At 41.3% G+C, this 17,996-nt stretch overlaps 1 protein-coding gene across 1 annotated transcript in view; it reads right to left on the bottom strand.

Annotated features, from left to right (window-relative positions):
- LOC137370287 (golgin subfamily A member 4-like) overlaps window positions 1–17,996 on the bottom strand; it is a 282,307-nt gene that overhangs the window by 174,075 nt on the left and 90,236 nt on the right. Inside the window, 1 exon segment of the mRNA XM_068032665.1 lies at window positions 14,058–14,141. Within this exon segment, the coding sequence (XP_067888766.1) occupies window positions 14,058–14,141 (84 nt within the window).

Below are 17,996 nucleotides of genomic sequence, written 5' to 3'. Positions count from 1 at the left end.
CCAGAACACAGATACATGATCAAACACAGAAGATTTGTTGCTGTTCTAAAAACTTTTCTTTGATTAGTTTTAGAGGACCTCTTATCTCATGTCAATAAACTAATTCAAAAGGACTAAAACCGTTAGACTCATTAGGTGAATTCCTCGTGGTAAACAGAAGAAATTCTAGCCCTTTAACCCAATCATGGGGATATTCATGACAGTATGCCTTGATCATCATTTTGAGGGTCTGATGGTACGTTTCTAAAGCCCCTTGTGTCAGTGGGTGGTATGCTGAAGACTTCAAATGTGTTATACCCAGGTTACACATAACTTCCCAAAAGTTTTTAGACAAAAAATTGGAATCTTGATCCGACTGAATCTCAATCGGTAATCCATCGGTAGTCAAGAACTCGGTTAACTTTTCTACCACTACCTTAGCAGACATTGTTCTCAAGGAAATGGCCTCTGGGAACCGAGCCATATCCAGGTTAGTGAGTATATATTGTGTCCCGTTTCTGTTTTTGGTAAAGATCCTACACAGTCTACCAACACCCTACTAAATGGTTCCCCAAAAACTGGTATGGGAATTAGAGGTGCTGGTTTTATGGCAGGTTGCGATTTTCCCACAATCTGGCACGTATGGCACAATTTAACAAACTGAACCACATCCTTGGAAAGACCTGGCCAGTAAAAATGTTGGCTTATACATGATTGGATCTTCCGGATCCCCACATGTCCTGCTATAGGAATTTCATGGGCTATCCTTAATATGTCCCAACGATACTTGGGCGATACCACTATCTGGTGAACAACCATCTATTCTTTGTCCGCACGTCTGTCAGGAGGTCTCCACTACCTCATCAGAATCCTATTTTTAATGTTGTAGCCTCCTGGAACTCCCTTTGCTTCAGCTTCAGTTACAGCCGATTGAGCCACTTTATTGAACTCTGGATCGGCTTGCTGAGTCTTGTTCAGAAAAGACTTACTGAACATTTCCTTCTGATTATCCAAATCTCCAAAGAAAGTTTCAGATATTCGGATCTCTGTCTGTGGTGCCAATTTGGCCTCTGACAATGGAACTTGTTTAACCATTGCTTGGGTCACTACACGTGAAGGAAAAATTCCTGGAACCTTTTCCTGTAACTTTTCTGTCTCTTTGACTTCACTTGGTCTTTCCATGACTACAGCAGAAGCTACCACCTTCGCTCCAGCCAAATCATTCCCCAGGAGTAAGTCAACTCCATCTACAGGCAAACTATGGGAATTAGAGGTGCTACAGTTACCATTCCAGATATCAGGTCATACTCCAGGTGCACTGATGCAAACATATGGGTATATACTCCCTGCCAATACCATTCAATAAAACCTTGGTATTCAGTGCGCTCTCTGGTGGAAAAGTTGTGCCTTTCTTCAACAAAAGAATTCAGGTGGCTCCTGTATCCCTAAGTATAACTATAGGTTTACCTGCCTCACTTGAGGGATAAGGAATTACTTTTCCTTTTGACAAGAATGCCCTATAAATTGCAGGTGTCCTGTTCACGTCACTCACAGCATTTTCTGTACTTGGCCAGACAGCTGCAGGCAAAGTTATAGCCTGATCTGTCGTACTCTCGGTTAGGGCCCCTTTCTCTGGATTGACTTTGTGTACCCGAATAAATCCATGGGTTTACCCTGCAATTTCCAGCATTCTGCACAAAGGTATCCCCCTTGTGACAATGGAAACACTTCGGCTTGCAGACCTCACTTCCACCCTCAGCATCTTTCTTTCTGGCCTGAGGAGATGATCCCGGGGCATTCCCAACTGTCCCTTCTTGTCCCCGTCTACTTGCCTTCTTTTCACCCTCCCACCTTCTATGCTTCTTGGATTTGTGGGGGTGACGGACAAAGAGTTTGGGCTTGTAATCATCAGCGATTTCAGCTGCCTGTCTGGCTGTTGAAACCTTCTGGTTCTCTACATGGGTTCTTCTGAACGGAGGAAATGAATTTTTAAATTCTTCTAAGAGAATCACTTCCCTAAGGTTCTCATACGTGGCTTCCATCTTTACTGCCAGCATCCAACAATTAAAATTAATTTGCTTTATCCTCTCAAATTCTATAGCAATCAGCTCAGACTGTCTCCAGAGGTTCTGAAATTTCTGCTAAGTTTCAGGGACCAACTCATAAGTAGCAAGAATAGCATTTTTTGTCATCTCATAATCTGCAGAAGCCTCTTCAGAAAGCATGACATAAACTTCATGAGCTCTGCCCATCAACCTGCCTTGCATAAGCAGTGTCCAGCTTTCCTTCAGCCACTTCACTTGTTTGGCTATCTTTCCAAAAGAAATGAAAAATGCCTCTACGTTCCTTTCCTCAAATTTCAGGAGGGCTTGCACAATTTAAATGGCTCTCCACTGGGTTCTGGGCTGGAATCAGATCTTTCCCCAACAAAAGTTTCACTGGAGTCAAGACCACTCCTTTGTCTTATTTTCATCTTTTTTTAACTTCAATTCCCTTCCTTCTCTTTCACTTTCTCTTTGAAACTTTAGTTCAAGTTTTATCATTGTCAATTCTCTTTCCTGTTCAAGCTTAAGTTTTTTCAATTCTATTTCTTTTTCTTTGCCAAGTTCAAGCTGCCTCATCTGCAACTGAATTTTGGCTAATTCAACTGCACTACCATCTGGTTCACCTTTGTCTCCTACCAATTTCAAATGGTGTGTTATTACTTCAATTATGTCTGCTTTCTTAGTTCCTAGTTTTCACTCTAACACCAACTTTTCATCCAATTCCTTTAGTCTAACTTTGGTTTAGTTTCTCAAATCGCTCAGCGATACATCTTCCTTCCCCAGAAAGGTCATAGCGACCAAGTCCTGTTTTATCATAAATTAATAATTTTGTTGTTTATTAAAGAAACCTGGTTGGTGGAATTTATTCTGAAATAAAAATAGAGTTTACGATTGACTGTATTGGTAACTGGATAAACTTTTAAATATATGTTGTGACCTGTGGAGAACTGGAACTAGAAAAGACAGTGCACTCCTTCCGCCTAGGTCATAACATACAACTGGGGCTTGTCCGGGATAACCCAATGCCAACAACGTGCAATTCTAAGTAATTCTGGGAGTGTAAGCTTTAGTCTAATGCACAAGAAACCTGTTGTTTTACTTTTCCTCTTTTCAATTATTATTACCCCACTTAGAATTGCACATGATTGGCATTGGGTTATCCCGGACAAGCGCCCAATTGTATGCTATGACCGAGGTGGGAGGAGTGCACTGTCGTTTCTAGTTCCAGTTATCCACAGGTCACAACATATATTTAAAAGTTTATCCAGTTACCAATACAGTCAATCGTAAACTCTATTTTTATTTCAGAATAAATTCCACCAACCAGGTTTCTTTAATAAACAACATTATTAATTTATTATAAAACAGGATTTAGTCAATAAAGATGCAAAGCTTTAACACAGTTTGAAATATGCCAGTAAATGTAGATATTCCCTTCGAAATACACAGACAGGTTAAAAATAAAATCAATATGCTTTGGCTAAAGTATTTGTTAATTCTTGAAGAAAAAGAAAATTGGGAATGATATCAGTGGGCCCTTTATTCTGCCGTCCCAAATACGCATAGATGGCAGTCACTCTGATCTTTCTGAAACAATTCTTTTCAAGCGACCTTAAGGATCAGCCGAGCAGTCTTTCCAGGAGAAATGCAACATCAGGAGTTTCTGGCCTGCTTTTCAGGAGAAATGTGGTATCAGTTTCTCTATTTCTTGCACTTGATTCTCAGGGCTTCTCAAAGAGATGGAAAAGGATGAGCTGATGGTGGCTGCTCTCTTGGCAGGTTCATCTCCAACTGCTTTTCAACACTGTCCACACCCCAACTGACCAAGACAACATCTCAGAAGGAACAGAGAGTGTAACGATGGTAATACGGCATTAGTGACTATGGTAACATCAGGAAAATTAAGACGTGACTTCCAGTAAAGGTCGTTTTCGTCACAAAATCTCAAGTGTCCATTCAGCAAACTTTAAAAAAGAGTCCAGCAACTATGAGATCTCCAACCTTCCAAAAAAATGAATCCAATTCCACAATTTATATATGTCCTCAAAAAATATTCAACAAAAAATCGAATCACTTTCATAACATTTGAAAGCGATATACTTCATTATGAAACTAGGGTCTTAAACCTGAACAATGTTTTTTCGGCCAGCACAGACACAATGGGCTGAATGGCCTCCTTCTGTGCCATAATTTTTCTATGGTTCTAAAGGATACAATGAAGGTATGAAGGGTAGTATGGTGGATTGGGAAAATACAGTCCAAGATTTGACAGTAGACAGGCAATGGCTAGTATTTCAAATATTATATAGTCTTCATCAAATATTCATTCCTCTAAGACACAAAAACCCAACAGGAAGGATGAATCAACCGTGGCTAACAAAAGAAGTTAAAGATTGCATTCGATCAAAGGAAGTGGTTTATATGGTTGCCATAAAAAGTGCTAAGTCCGAGGATTGGGAGCAATTTAAAATCCAGCAAAGGATGACTAAGAAAATGATAAAAGGAAAAGAGAATATGAATGCAAGCTAGCGTGAAACATAAAAGTAGACAGTAAAAGCTATTTTAGGTATGTGAAAAGGAAAAGATTAGCAAGGACAAATGTGAGTCCACTACAGGTGGAGACAGAGAATTTATAATGGAGAATAGGGAAATGGCAGAGAAACTGAACAATTACTTTGTGTCTGCCTTCACAGAGGAAGTTACAGAAAATCTCCCAGAAATACTAGGAAACCAAGGGACTTGTGAAGATAAGGAACTGAAAGAAATTAGTAGGAATAAAGAGGTAGTAGTCAAAAAAAAATAACTGGATTGACGGTTGATAAATCCCTTGGACCAGATGAGCTACATCCCAGAGTGTTGAAGGAGGTGGCTATAGAGATAGCGGATGCATTGGTGGTTATCTTACAAAATTCTACAGATTCTTGACAATTGAGTGCAGACTAGAGAGTAGCAAATGTAACCCCACTATTTAAGAAAGGAGGGAAAGAAAAAAAGGGGGAACTACAGACAAGTTAGTAGTAGGGAAAATGTTAGAATCTATTATAAAGGATGTGATAATTAGATACTTTGAAAAATAATGATGGTTGGGTGGTCAAAATGAATTTATGAAAGGGAAATCATGTTTGACAAACCTGTTGGAAATTTTTGAGGATGTTACTTGCAGCATAGATGAAGGACAACCAGTGTTTTTGGATTTTCAGAAGGCTTGTGATTAGGTCCCACACAAGAGGTTAGTAAACAAACTAGAGCACATGGGATTAGTGGCAATATATTGGTATGAATTGCGAATAAGTTAATGGACAGAAAACAGAGAGTAGGAATAAACGGGTCATTCTCAGGATAGCACGCTGTTATCGCAAGGATCAGTGCTAGGGCCACAGCAGTTCACAATCCATGTAAATGCTTTGGACACGGGAACGATATGTAATATTTCCAAATTTGCTGATGACACAAAACTAGGTGGGAATTTAAGTTGTGAGGAGGATGCAAGGAGGCTTCAAGGGGACCTGGACAGGCTAAGTGAATGGGCAAAAGCGTGGCAGATGGCATATAACGTGAATAAGTGTGAAGCTATTCACTTTGGTAGAAAAAACAGAAAGGTAGAGTGTTTCTTAAATGGAGACTTTCAGAAGTATTGATTTCCAAAGGGACCTGGGTGTGCTTGTTCATGAGTCACTAAAAGCTCGCATGCAAGTGCAGCAAACAATTATGAAGGTAAATGGTATGTTGGCCTTCATCGCAAGGGGTTCTGAGTACTGGAGTAAAGTCGTCGTGCTGTAACTGTATAGACCCTTGGTGAGACCCAACCTGGAGTATTGTGTACAGTCTTGGTCTCCTCACCTAAGGAAGGATATACTTGCCATAGAGTGTGTGCAAAGGAGGTTCACCAGACTAATCCTGGGATGGCAGGATTGTCTTAAGAGGACAGAATGAAGAAACTGGGCCTGTATTCTCCTAGAGTTTTGAAAAATGAGGGATGATCTCATTGAGACTTACAGGCATGTAAATTCTTACAGGGCATGACAGGGTGGATGGAGATAGGATATTTCCCCTGGCTGCTGAGTCTAGAACCAGGGGCCATAGTTTCAGAATAAGGGGTAGGCCCATTTAAGACCGAGATGAGGAGAAATTTCCTCATTCAGAAGGTGGTGAATCTTTGGAATTCTCTACCCCAGAGGGCTGTGGAAGCTCAATCATTGAGCATGTTCAAGACAGAAATTGATAGATATCTGGAAACTAACGACAAAGGGATATGGGATAGCACGGAAAAGTGGTGTTGAGGTAGATCAGCTCAGATCTAATTGAATGGCGGAGCAGGCTCGACGGCTGATAGCCTACACCTGCTCCTATGTTCCCATGTTCCTAAAAGCTTTACCTGAACAGTTCTAGGGATGAGGAACTTCAGTTATGTGGATAGATTGCAGAAGCTGCTGCTGTTCTCCTTGAAGAAGGTTCAGATGAGATTTGATAAGAGGTGTTCAAAATAATGAGTGGTCTGGGCAGAGCAGATAAGGAGAAACCACTGGCATTGGCAGAAGGGTTGAGAACCAGAGAACACTCATTTAAGCTGAATGGCAAAAGAACCAAAGGCAACATGAGGAAAAACTTTTCTATGCAGCGTGGTTATGATCTGGAATGCACTTCCTGAGTGTGGTGGAGGCAGATTCAATCATGGCTTTCAAAAGGGAATTGGATAATTATCCGAATAAAAGAAAATTGCAGAATTGCGGGGAAAGGATGGGGGAGCGGGACTAGCTTAGTTGCTCTTGCAGAGAGCCGACATGGACACAACAGGACACAACAGCCTCTTTCTGTACTGTAACCATTCTATGGCTTGATGAATCTATGATTTTGACAAGGCTTATGACAAAGTTACACATGGCAGGCAGAAAAGAAAAAGCCCATGACGTCCAAGACAAAGTGGCAAGATGGATCCAAAACTGACTCAATGGTAGGAAGCAAAGGATAATGACCAACGGATGTGTTTGTAACTGGAAGGCTGTTGTCAGTGGGGTTCCGCAGAGCTCAGTACTAGCTCCCTAGCCTTTTGTGGTATATAATCAATGATTAATACTTTCATGTAGGGGGGCATGAGTAAGAAGTCAGCAGATGATACAAAAATTGTCTGTGTGGTTGATCATAAAGGAAGTTGCAGATTGCAGGAAGATATCAATGGACTGGCAGTTGAGCAGAAAAGCAGCAAATGTAATTCAATGTGGAGAAGTGTGAGTCAATGTATTTGGGGAAGGCAAACATCTAAGGAAATGCACAATAAATGGTAGGATACTGAGAAGTACAGAAGAACGGAGGAACCCTGGATTGCATGTTCACAGATCCCTGAAAGTAGCATGACAGGTAGATAAGAAAGTCAAGGCACATTGGATACTTTCCTTTATTAACTGAGGAATAGAGTATAAGAGCTGGAAAGTCATGCTAAAACTGTAACAAACACTAGTTAGACCACAGCTAGAGTATTAAAGAGTCAGTCATTTACAGCACAGAAGGCGGCCATTTGGCCCACTGAGTTCATGCCGGCTCTCCACAGAGCTATTCAGTCAGTCCAAGCCCCCACCGCTTGATCCCCATCGCCCTTCAAGTTTATTTCCTTCAAGTAGCCATCCAATTCCCTTTTCAAATCATTGATTGCTGCATCCATCTCTGGTCACCGCAGGAAGGAAGTGATCACACGAGAGAAGGGACAGAGAAGATCGGAGAGGATGTTGCTCGAGAATTATAGCTTATAGCTCGTTGAAAGATTGGATAGGCCATAGTTGTTTTCTTTGGAACAAATGACATTGAGGGAAGATTTATTTGAGGTGTATAAAATTACGAGGAGCCCAGATAGAGTGGATAGAAAGGACCCATTTCCCTCAGCAGAGAGGTCAATAACCAGAGGGAGCAATGTTTTAAACTAATTGGTAGAGGGATTAGAGGAGAGTTCAGGAGAAATATTTTCCTCTAAAGGGTGTCAGCATCTGGAAATCAGAGCCTGAAAGGTTGGTAAAGATAGAAACCCTCATTGCATTTAAAAAATACTTGGATATGCACAAGTGCCAGAACCTGCAGGGCGATGGACCAAGTTGGAAAGTTGGGATTATTCTGGGTAGCTCTTTCGTGTTGGCAGAGAACCAATGGACCGAGTGCAGTAAATTTTCTATGTCTCGATGTTTGTTTCTTTGCTTTGCCTGCCTACATCAGCAGAAGGAACTTGCATAGCATTATTCATGGCCTCAGCATGCCCCAAAGTGCTTCATAGCCAACTAATTTGTTGTGCTGTGTTGTTGCCAAGGTTACCAAACATGATGATAATGGCCAGTTTATCTGTTTTTGGTGGCCTTCAGTGAGGGATAAATATCAGCCAGGACACTGGGAGAAGCCCCTTTCCCTTTTTCAAATAATGCAATGGGATCTTGTATGTCCAGCTAAAGTGACAGTTCAAATAATGCAGCCTTTCCTGAATTATGTCCCAAAATGTCATCCTGGACTATATGCTCGACTTCTGGAGTGGGGTTTGAACTCAATGACCTTCTAATTTAGAAGAAATAAGAGCTGCAGTAGGCCATTTGGCCCTTTGAGCCTGCTCTACCATTTAAGAAGATCACGGTTCATCATCTAACTCAACTCCACCTTCCCACACCTTCCGCATAGTCCAAATCCCCTTAGTACCCAAACGCTGTCATGGATATACTCAACAACTGAGTATCCACAGCTCTCTGGGGTACAGAATTCCAAAGATTCACAACCCTTTGAGCAAAGAAATTTCTCTTCTCAGTCCCAAATGGCCAGCCGTGTGTTCTAAATTCCCCAGTAAGGAGAAACATTTCTTCAGTATCTACCCTGTCAGGCCACTTACGAATTTTATATGTTTCAATTAGATCATCTCTCATGCTTCTAAACTCAAGGGAATCTAGGCCGAGTCTACTCAATCTCTTGTCATAGAACAATCCCTCATCTCAGGAACCAGTCTAGTGAACCTTCACTGCACTCCCTCTAATTCAAGTATGTGCTTCTTTCATTAAGTAGACCAAAACTGCACACACTACTCCAGGTGTGGCCTTACCAATGACCTGTATAATTGTATTGAGACTTGTTTACTCAAATCCCTTTGTGACAAAAGCTCAACATACCATGTGCCTTCCTATTTGCTTTCTGCACCTGCATGTTAACTTTCTGTGCTTCATATACAAGGAAATTCAGGTTCCTCTAATTGTAAGCATTTCCCAGTCTCTCTCAACTCAAAAAATATTCTGCTTCACTTCTCCTCCCAACATGGTTAACTTCACAATTCACCAGATGATATTCCATCTGCAATGTTCTTGCCCACTCATCCAACCTGTCTATCCCTCTGCAGCCTCTTTACCTGCTTACTTTGCACCATCAGCAAACTTGGATACAGTACACTCAGTCTCCTCATCTAAATAGTTAAAGATTGCGAATAGCTGAGGTCCAATTCCTGATCCTTGTGGTATCCTGCTAGTTAAAGCCTGCCAACTGGAAAATGCCCTGTTTGTTTTCTGTTCATTAATCAATCTTCAGTCCATGCTGATGTATTACTACCAATCCCACGAGTCCAAATTTTGTGTAATAACCTCTTGTGTGGCACCTTGTTGACTGTGTTTGAAAATCCAAATACACTATGTTACCAGTTTCCCCTTCACCATCTTAATAGTTACATCCTCAAAATATGATATCCACTTCATAAATCTCTCTCCACTCTGCTCAAGCAGATGATTTTCTAACCATCCCGTTACCACATCCCAAACAACAAATTCTAGCATTTTGTCTACAACTGATGTTAGGCTAACTGGCCTATAGTTCTCTATTTTCATACAAACGTACGAATTAGGAGGAGTAGGCCATTCGAGGCTGCTCCACCAATTGATAAGATCCTGGCTGACCTGATTGTGGCCTTAACTCTGCTTTTCCTGTGTACCCGCTTTTACCTTTGACTGCCTTGTCAATCAAGAATCTATCCAGCTCTGCCTTAAAAAATATTCAATGACCCTGCCTCCACTGCTCTCTGGTAAAGAGAATTCCACAGACTAACGACCCTGAGAAAAAATTTCTCATCTCCGCCTTAAATGGGAGACCACTAATTTTTTAAACTGTATCCCTGAGTTTTAGATGCCCCTTCAAGGGGAAAAATCCTCTCAGCATCCACCCTGTCAAGTCCCCTCAGGATCTTATATGTTTCAATAAGATCACCTCTCATTCATCTCACCAACGCCCTGTACAACTGTAGTATAACTTCACGACTTTTATATTCCATTCCCCTTGCAATAAATTACAACATTCCATTTGCTTTCCTGATCACTTGCTGTTATCTGCATACTAACTTTTTGTGAATCATGTACCAGGACACCCAGACCACTCTGTACTGCAGAGTTCTGCAATCTCTCTCCATCTAAATCAGACACTGCTTTTCTGTTCTTCCTGCCAGATTGGACAAGTTCACATTTTCCCACAATATACACCATTTGCCAAATTTTGTCCAATCACTTAACCCATCCATATCCCTTTGCAGACTTTTTATATCCTCTTCACAACTTACTCTCTTAACCATCTTGATGTCATCAGCAAATTTAGCAACCATACATTCAGTCCCTTCATCCAAGTCATTGATATAGGCTGTGAATAGTTGGGGCTCCAGCACTGACCCTTCTGGCGCTCCAGCTTGCCAACCCACAAATGCCCCATTTATCCCTACTCTCTGCTTCCTATTAGCTAGCCAATCCTCTCTCCATGTTATGTTGTTAGCCTTACACCATGAGCTCTTTTTTTGGCCCTTCCTCCTTTCTTAAATAGCGAGGTTATGTTTGCTACCTTCTATTCCAGGGCAACTGTTCCAAAATTTAAGGAATTCAGGAAAATCAAAACCACTGCATCCACTATTACTGCAGCTAATTCTTTTAAAACCCAAGGATGCAGGTTGTCAGGTCCAGGGGATTTAGCACTACTTAGTCCCATTAATTTCTCCAGACCTATTTTGTTACTTACACTGGTTTCTTTAAGTTCCTCGTTGTTGCTAGACCCTTCGTTCTCCATTATTTCTGGAATGCTTTTTGTGTATTCTGCCATGAGGACAGATATCAAGTATTTAATGTCTCTGCCATTTCCTTACTCCCCATTTTAAGTTCACCTGTCTCTTAACTCTAACGAACCCATGTTTACTTTCACTAATCTTTTCCAATTCACATAACTATAGAAACATTTTCAATCTGTTTTTATGCCTCTTGCTAGTCGACTCTTATGTTCTATTTTTACTTTCTTTATCAGGCAGAGGGGGGACCTGATTGAGGTATACAAAATTATGAGGGCATAGATAGGAAGAAACTTTTTCCCTTAGCGGAGGTGTCAATAACCAGGGGGCATAGATTTAAGATAAGGGGCAGGAGGTTTATAGAGGATTTGAGGAAAAAAAATTCACCCAGAGGGTGGTTGGAATCTGGAATACACTGCCTGAAGGGGTGGTAGAGGCAGGAACCCTCACAACATTTAAGAAGTATTTAGATGAGCACTTGAAATGCCATAGCATACAAGGCTACGGGCCAAGTGCTGGAAAATGGGATTAGAATAGATAGGCTTGATGGCCGGCACGGACATGGTGGGCCGAAGGGCCTGTTTCTGTGCTGTATGACTCTATCAGAGCTAGCTTTCCCCCTTTTCCATTTTGCCTATCTCTTCTAAAAGTCAAAGACCCTGGAATACTTTGTTCCCACCCTTGGTCACTTCTGCGAATACGTCTCTTCAATAATTATTAGATCAAACCAATTAATTTCAGTATTGTTAATTCATTTAATTTGTTGCAAATGTTTTGTGCAGATATAGTGCCTTTGGCTTTGAACTACTTGCAATTTTCCCTGATGTTACCTTAGTCACTAATGCCATATTACCTTCGTTACTGTTCCTTCCTGACTCACTCTGCTTATTTTTACCAAAATGCTGCTCTGGTCTAATGCCTTGACAGTTGCCTTGCTGCTTTTGAATTTACCGTTTCCTGAATCCTCCCTTGCCACTACCTCACCACTTTTAGCTTAAAGCCCTCTCTACTACCCTAGTTATTCAATTCACCAGGATACTGGGCCCAACCTTGTTCAAGTGGAGCCCATTGTACCACAAGAGCTCCCTCTTGTTCCAGTACTGGTGCCAGTGGCCCATGAAATCCAACCCCTGCCTCCCACATGGCTCTTTGAGCCACACATTTAATCATTCTTATACCAATTGGCACATGGCTCAATTAACAATCTGTTTTTTAATTTGGACCCAAACTCCTGAAACACTCCTAGCAGATCATTCCTAGTTCTACCTGTGTCGTTGGTTCCTATGTGGAACAGGACAACTGGATGCTCCTTTTCCCACTTCAAGTTCTTCTCCAGCCAGGAGATGTCTTTAATCCTGGCACCAGGCAGCCAATACCATCTTGGAAACTCCCAGTCGTGGCTGCAAAGAACAGCATCTATTCCCCGATTATGCTGTCCCCCATCACTACCACAATCATCTTCAATTCCCCCAGTTGAATTGCCTCCTGCATCATGGTGCTATGGTCAATTTGCCCAACCACTCTGCAGTCAATGTTCTCATTCAAATAGATAGCAAGTACTTTGTACCTGTTGGTCAAAGTCAAAGGCCGAGGCTCCTCCATCATTACATCCTGGATCCCCATACCTGCTGACTCACAGTCACATCCTCCTGTCCCTGACCATTCAACAACTCTAGATTGATCGTATTAGAGGCAAGAGTAAAATCAACTGAACCAATCTAATTTGATACATGATCGATTGCTAGGAAAATGCTGTCCTGATGCTATAGTAAAACAATAAAACAGTCTATTACTAGGAATTGACTATCTAATGTTAAGCGATAAAAGATAGGACATTTAGTCGAGATATGGAAGAAATTTTGGTCATCCACTTATGCAGCTACACTTGCAACGCAGATTCTCAGTACAGATTGTAAACCAGTTAAAGATATAGCTCATAACACAGATGGTTTTGAATCTCCCACAGGATATAGGATTTTGAATTAGTTTGGAAACTGAGACAGTGCATCTGCTGTGTAGAATTTTGAATAGACCCCAGAGGTCCACCATGAGAGATTACACTGGGAACTTGACTCTAATCGCGATTTTAAAAACTGAAGTCCTAATTGGACACCCAGGTGCTTCAGAATGTCTCCTTTACAAAGAAAGGGTAAAAGCCAGTGCCTGAGCGAGAAAAATACTGTGTGTAATTGTATTCTGTACCTTTTTTTAAAACAAAATCACCAAATCTCGTTTTATTTTGGCCATCTCTTCCCCTCCCCCCCACCAACAACCTTACTTAAATCCAGTTGAAGAATTTGGGCTCCATTCAGCAATTTCCTACAACAATACTGTTCTAATTGGGACCTGTGTGTTGATACATTCTTTGTTGAAAGAGTGAGCAAAGGAACTAAGACTAAATTAAAATCCTGGCTACATTTTAATAATTTCACTAAACCACAAAGATTAATATTCACTCCAAGAAGGCATGCAACAAATTTTTAGATGTTTGTATCAGTTTCATAGCCTAATGGCTAATGGAATTAAATGTAGGCAAAATTTGAATGAAAACTCAAGCAGAAGACCAGAGGAGAACGGAAGAAGTCTCCTCCCAATCCAGAGGGAGGGTCTTCAGTGATGAAAAGTAGACTAACTTGTTGTTTCACAGATGCTGCCTGAGCTGCTGAGCATTTCCTGTTTTGGTTTTTAGATTTCCAGGGTATGTAGTATTATGTTTAGTAAGAAAGTTCACTTTGAAATTCACTAAAAAACTTTTAACTGTGTGTAATATATCCCACATTCCATCCTAATTTATATCAGGAGAAAGAAACCAACAATGAAACTATAGTATCAATAGTGGAATAATTTGTGCTAGCTGTGATCAGTGCACTTCGCAGAAATACATCAACTGTCAGCTCTGCAGCAATTCATACCTTTCAAAATGTAGTTGCTCCTGCTTCCTTGCAGATATTAACCAGATATCATACCACTCACCTTACTAAACTATTGCTCACCTTATCTTGCTCCAACTGTTCAATTAAATTCTTTGCATCTCGGAGCTGTGTTATAAGTTTAGTCTTTTCAGCAGTGTGCAGATCCTGAAGAAAATGAACATTTTGTGTCAAGATATTTTCCATCTGCTGTCCATTATATTAGATAGAAATTATAACATTGAAATAGGCCATTCAGCCAACAGGTCTATGACAGCGTGCATGCTTCACACAAGCTTCCTCCCACCCTACCTCATCTAACCGAATCTGTTCCTTTCTTCACGTACTCATCTAGCTTCCCCTTGAATGCATCTATGCTCCATTCACATACTAAATTGCCTAACAAAAATGTTTTTCAGTTCTTTTAAGATAAATGTATAATACTAAATTTCTTCTGTCTGTTAAAAGAAAGTCTTGTGTTTATAAAGTGCTTTTCACGACCACCAGACATCTGAAAGCAGTTTACAGCCCATGACGTACTTTTGAAGTGTAGGCACCGTTGTAATGTAGGAAATGTAGCAGCCAATTTGCGCACAGTAAGCTCCCACAAATAGCAATGTGAAAATGACCTGGATTTTTTTTGTGATGTTGATTGAGGAATCAATATTGGACAGGACACCAGCGAGAATTGTACAGTAGGAGGAAAAGCTACAATACGGTTGGAATCCCTATAATTTCTTCTTCATCCAACCACCGATCCAATACATTGTAGAGTGTAAGTTGCTGCTGTACAAGAAGTTAAACTGCTATACAAATAGCCTAGTTCTACCAAGTTATGCTTCGACAGAGCGCTAAACTTGAAGAATTTGGCGTATGAGGGAATTTTGTGCACTGAGGGAAGAGGTGCTGTCTAGTATTTTAAGAAAAACAGGTGGCAGGCCAAAGGAGGGAGTGGAAGACAGCGAGACTCGAGAGCTCAGGTCTAGAAGCATGAACTAAAATTAATCTTTAAGCAAGATACTAAATAGATTCTCAAAGAGGGAATGTTATACATTTTTTAAGATCATGGATGCGCATCCGAGATCTGTTATTACAATTCCTGCGCCATGTGGGAACTTTCAGGATACTTCATGGGTCTTGGAGGACCATGTGTAGGAAGTGTCTCAGCTGCTTGAGCTCGAGCTCAGGGCCTCTGAGCTTGAGGGGCAACTGAAATCACTGTAGAGCCTCAAGGATGAGATTTTCCTGCATCCTACGCTCCAGGAGGTGGCCACCCCACAGACAGTCCAAGTTCAGGACAGTAAATACGTGGCAATCCAGAAGAGTAGGAAGAGGCTGAAAGTGCAGGTGTCTTTGGGGTGTGAGCCATTCTCAAACCAGTACTCAGCACTGGAGACTGCTGGGAATGACAACACCTTGAAGGCATGCAGTCCAGACACAGGACCATAGGAGTAGGCCATTCAGACCATCAAGCCTGCTCCAACATTCAATATGATCATGGCTGATCATCCACTTCATTGCCTTTTTCCCACACTATCCTCATATCCCTTTATGTCACTGGTATTTAGAAATCTGTCAATCTCTGCTTTAAACATACTCAATGACTGAGCTTCCACAGTCCTCGCTCTGGGGTAGAGAATTCCCAACATTTACAACCCTCTCGGTAAAGAAGTTTCTCCTCATCTCTGTCCTAAGTGGCTTCCCTCTTATTTTAAAATTGTGTCCCCTGGTTCTAGACTCCCCAACCAGGGGAAACATCTTAGCTGCATCTACCCTGTCTATCCCTTTAAGTATTTTATAGGTTTCAATGAGATCACCTCTCATTCTTTGAAATTCTAGAGAACGTAGGCCCAGTTTCCCCAATCTCTCTTCATATGACAATCCCGCCATCCCGGGAACAAGGCTGGTGAATCTTCCTTGCACTCCCTCTGTGACAATTATATCCTTCCTAAGGTAAGGGGATCAAAACTGTACACAGTACTCCAGCTGTGGTCTAACCAAGTCTCTATACAACTGAAGCAAGACTTCACTACTCCTGAACTCAAATCCTCTTGCGATAAAGGCTAACATACAATTAGCCTTCCTAATTGCTTGCTGCACCTGCATGTGAGCTTTCAGTGACTTATTGGCGAGGACACCCAGGTCCCTTTGTACATCTACACTTTCTAATCTCTTACCATTTAATCTTCTTACTAATACTAATTTCCTTCAATTCCTCATTCTCCCAAGTCCCTTGGATCTCTAATGCAGGGAGATTTCTTTCTCAGTGAAGACAGACACAAAGTAAACATTTAGCTTCTCAGCCATTTCTTTATTCCTCATTCTAAATTCTCCTGACTTTCTAATGCACCCACATTTGTCTTAGCCAACGTTTCCTTTTTACGTACCTATAGAAGCTTTAACAGTCCATTTTTATATTTTTTGCTCATTTTCATTCATAATCTATTCTCCCTTTATCAGTTTCTTGGTCCTCCTTTGCTGTATTCTAAAATCCTCCCATTCCTCAGGTTTACTATTATTTCTGGCAACTTTATAGGCCTTTTCCTTTAATTTTATATGATCCTTAACTTCCTTTCTTAGCCACGGGTAACTGCCTTTTCTTTTGGGGGTTTTTGTGCCTTGAAGGAATATATAACTGTTGTAAACCATGTAATAATTCTTTCAAGACTATTCATTGCCAATACACTGTCATACCTTTAATGCATTTTCCCAATTCACCTCAGCCAATTTGCCCCTCATCGCTTCATAATTTCCTTTGTTCAATTTGAACACCCTGGCATCAGATTGAACTACCTCACTTTCAAAAGTAATGTAAAATTCTATCATATTATGATCACTCATCCCTAAAGGTTCTTTTACAATAAGATTAATTAACCCTTTCTCATTACAGAATGCTAGATTTAAAATAGCCTCTTGTCCAGTCGGTTCCTCAACATACTGCTCTCGAAAACCATCCCTAACACACTCCAGAAACTCATCCTTCACAGCATTAGTGCTCATTAGGTTTACCCAGTCTGTATGCAGATTGAGATCACCCATGATTACTGTATTAGCAATGCTACATGCTTCTCCAATCTCTTGATTAATATACCACGTCCCACACTACCACTACTGTTGGGTGGCCTATAAACAACAGCCAACAATGTTTGCTTCCCTTTGTTGTTTCTTAGCTCCACCCAAACTGATTCCACATTTTGTTCTTCCAATCTGAGATCTTCCCTTACTAATGTATTGATTCCATCCCTTATCAGTGCAACACCACCTCCTTTTCCTTTTTGCCTGTCCTTCCCAGACCATGGCACCAATGGGCAAGGGACTGCACAGGAGAGAACAGTAAAGAGGTGAAATGCAGTTGTTATAGAAGATTCCATAGTCAGGGAGAGAAAGGTATTTCTTTAACAGTCATTGTGAATCCCGAATATTACCGAGAGGGTGCAGAGTGTTCTGCAGGGTGAAAGGAGTGAGACAGAAGTTGTGGTGCATTTCCGTACCAATGACATCAAGCGCGTAGGTATTGAGGCCCTACAGTCAGATTTTCAGCAACTACGGAGAAAGTTAAAAAGTAGGACCTTGAAGGTAGTTATGTCCGAATTACTCCCAGTGCCAGGCGCCAGTAAGAGTAGAAATACAGAGATGCGACGATCAATGCATGGTTTGAGACATGGTGCAGGAAGGAGGGTTTCAAATTCTTTGTGCATTGGGACCTGTTCTGGTGCAGGAGGCACCTTTTCAAAAGGGATGGTTGCACCTCAACAGAACAAGGACCAATGACCTCGCAGGGAAATTGACTAGCGTGGTTGTGGGAGGTTTAAATTGCTAGGGGATGGGTGCCAGCATATAGAAGTAGACCCCATCCCTCCTTCTAATTTCACCTCTTGCCGTGTTTTCACAATACCGTCTGACATTACCCCACAAACCCCGCCCCGATGCTCAGCGATCTGTACTTGGCAATGGATTTTGCTTTATCCCCTTACGCCCCCACCTCAATGAATTTTGCACTCGGCACAACGTTGAGCTCTTCTT

Source organism: Heterodontus francisci, chromosome 5 (genome assembly GCF_036365525.1).
Source record: "Heterodontus francisci isolate sHetFra1 chromosome 5, sHetFra1.hap1, whole genome shotgun sequence".
NCBI lineage: Eukaryota > Metazoa > Chordata > Chondrichthyes > Heterodontiformes > Heterodontidae > Heterodontus > Heterodontus francisci.
This window is presented reverse-complemented; position numbering and strand designations above follow the sequence as displayed.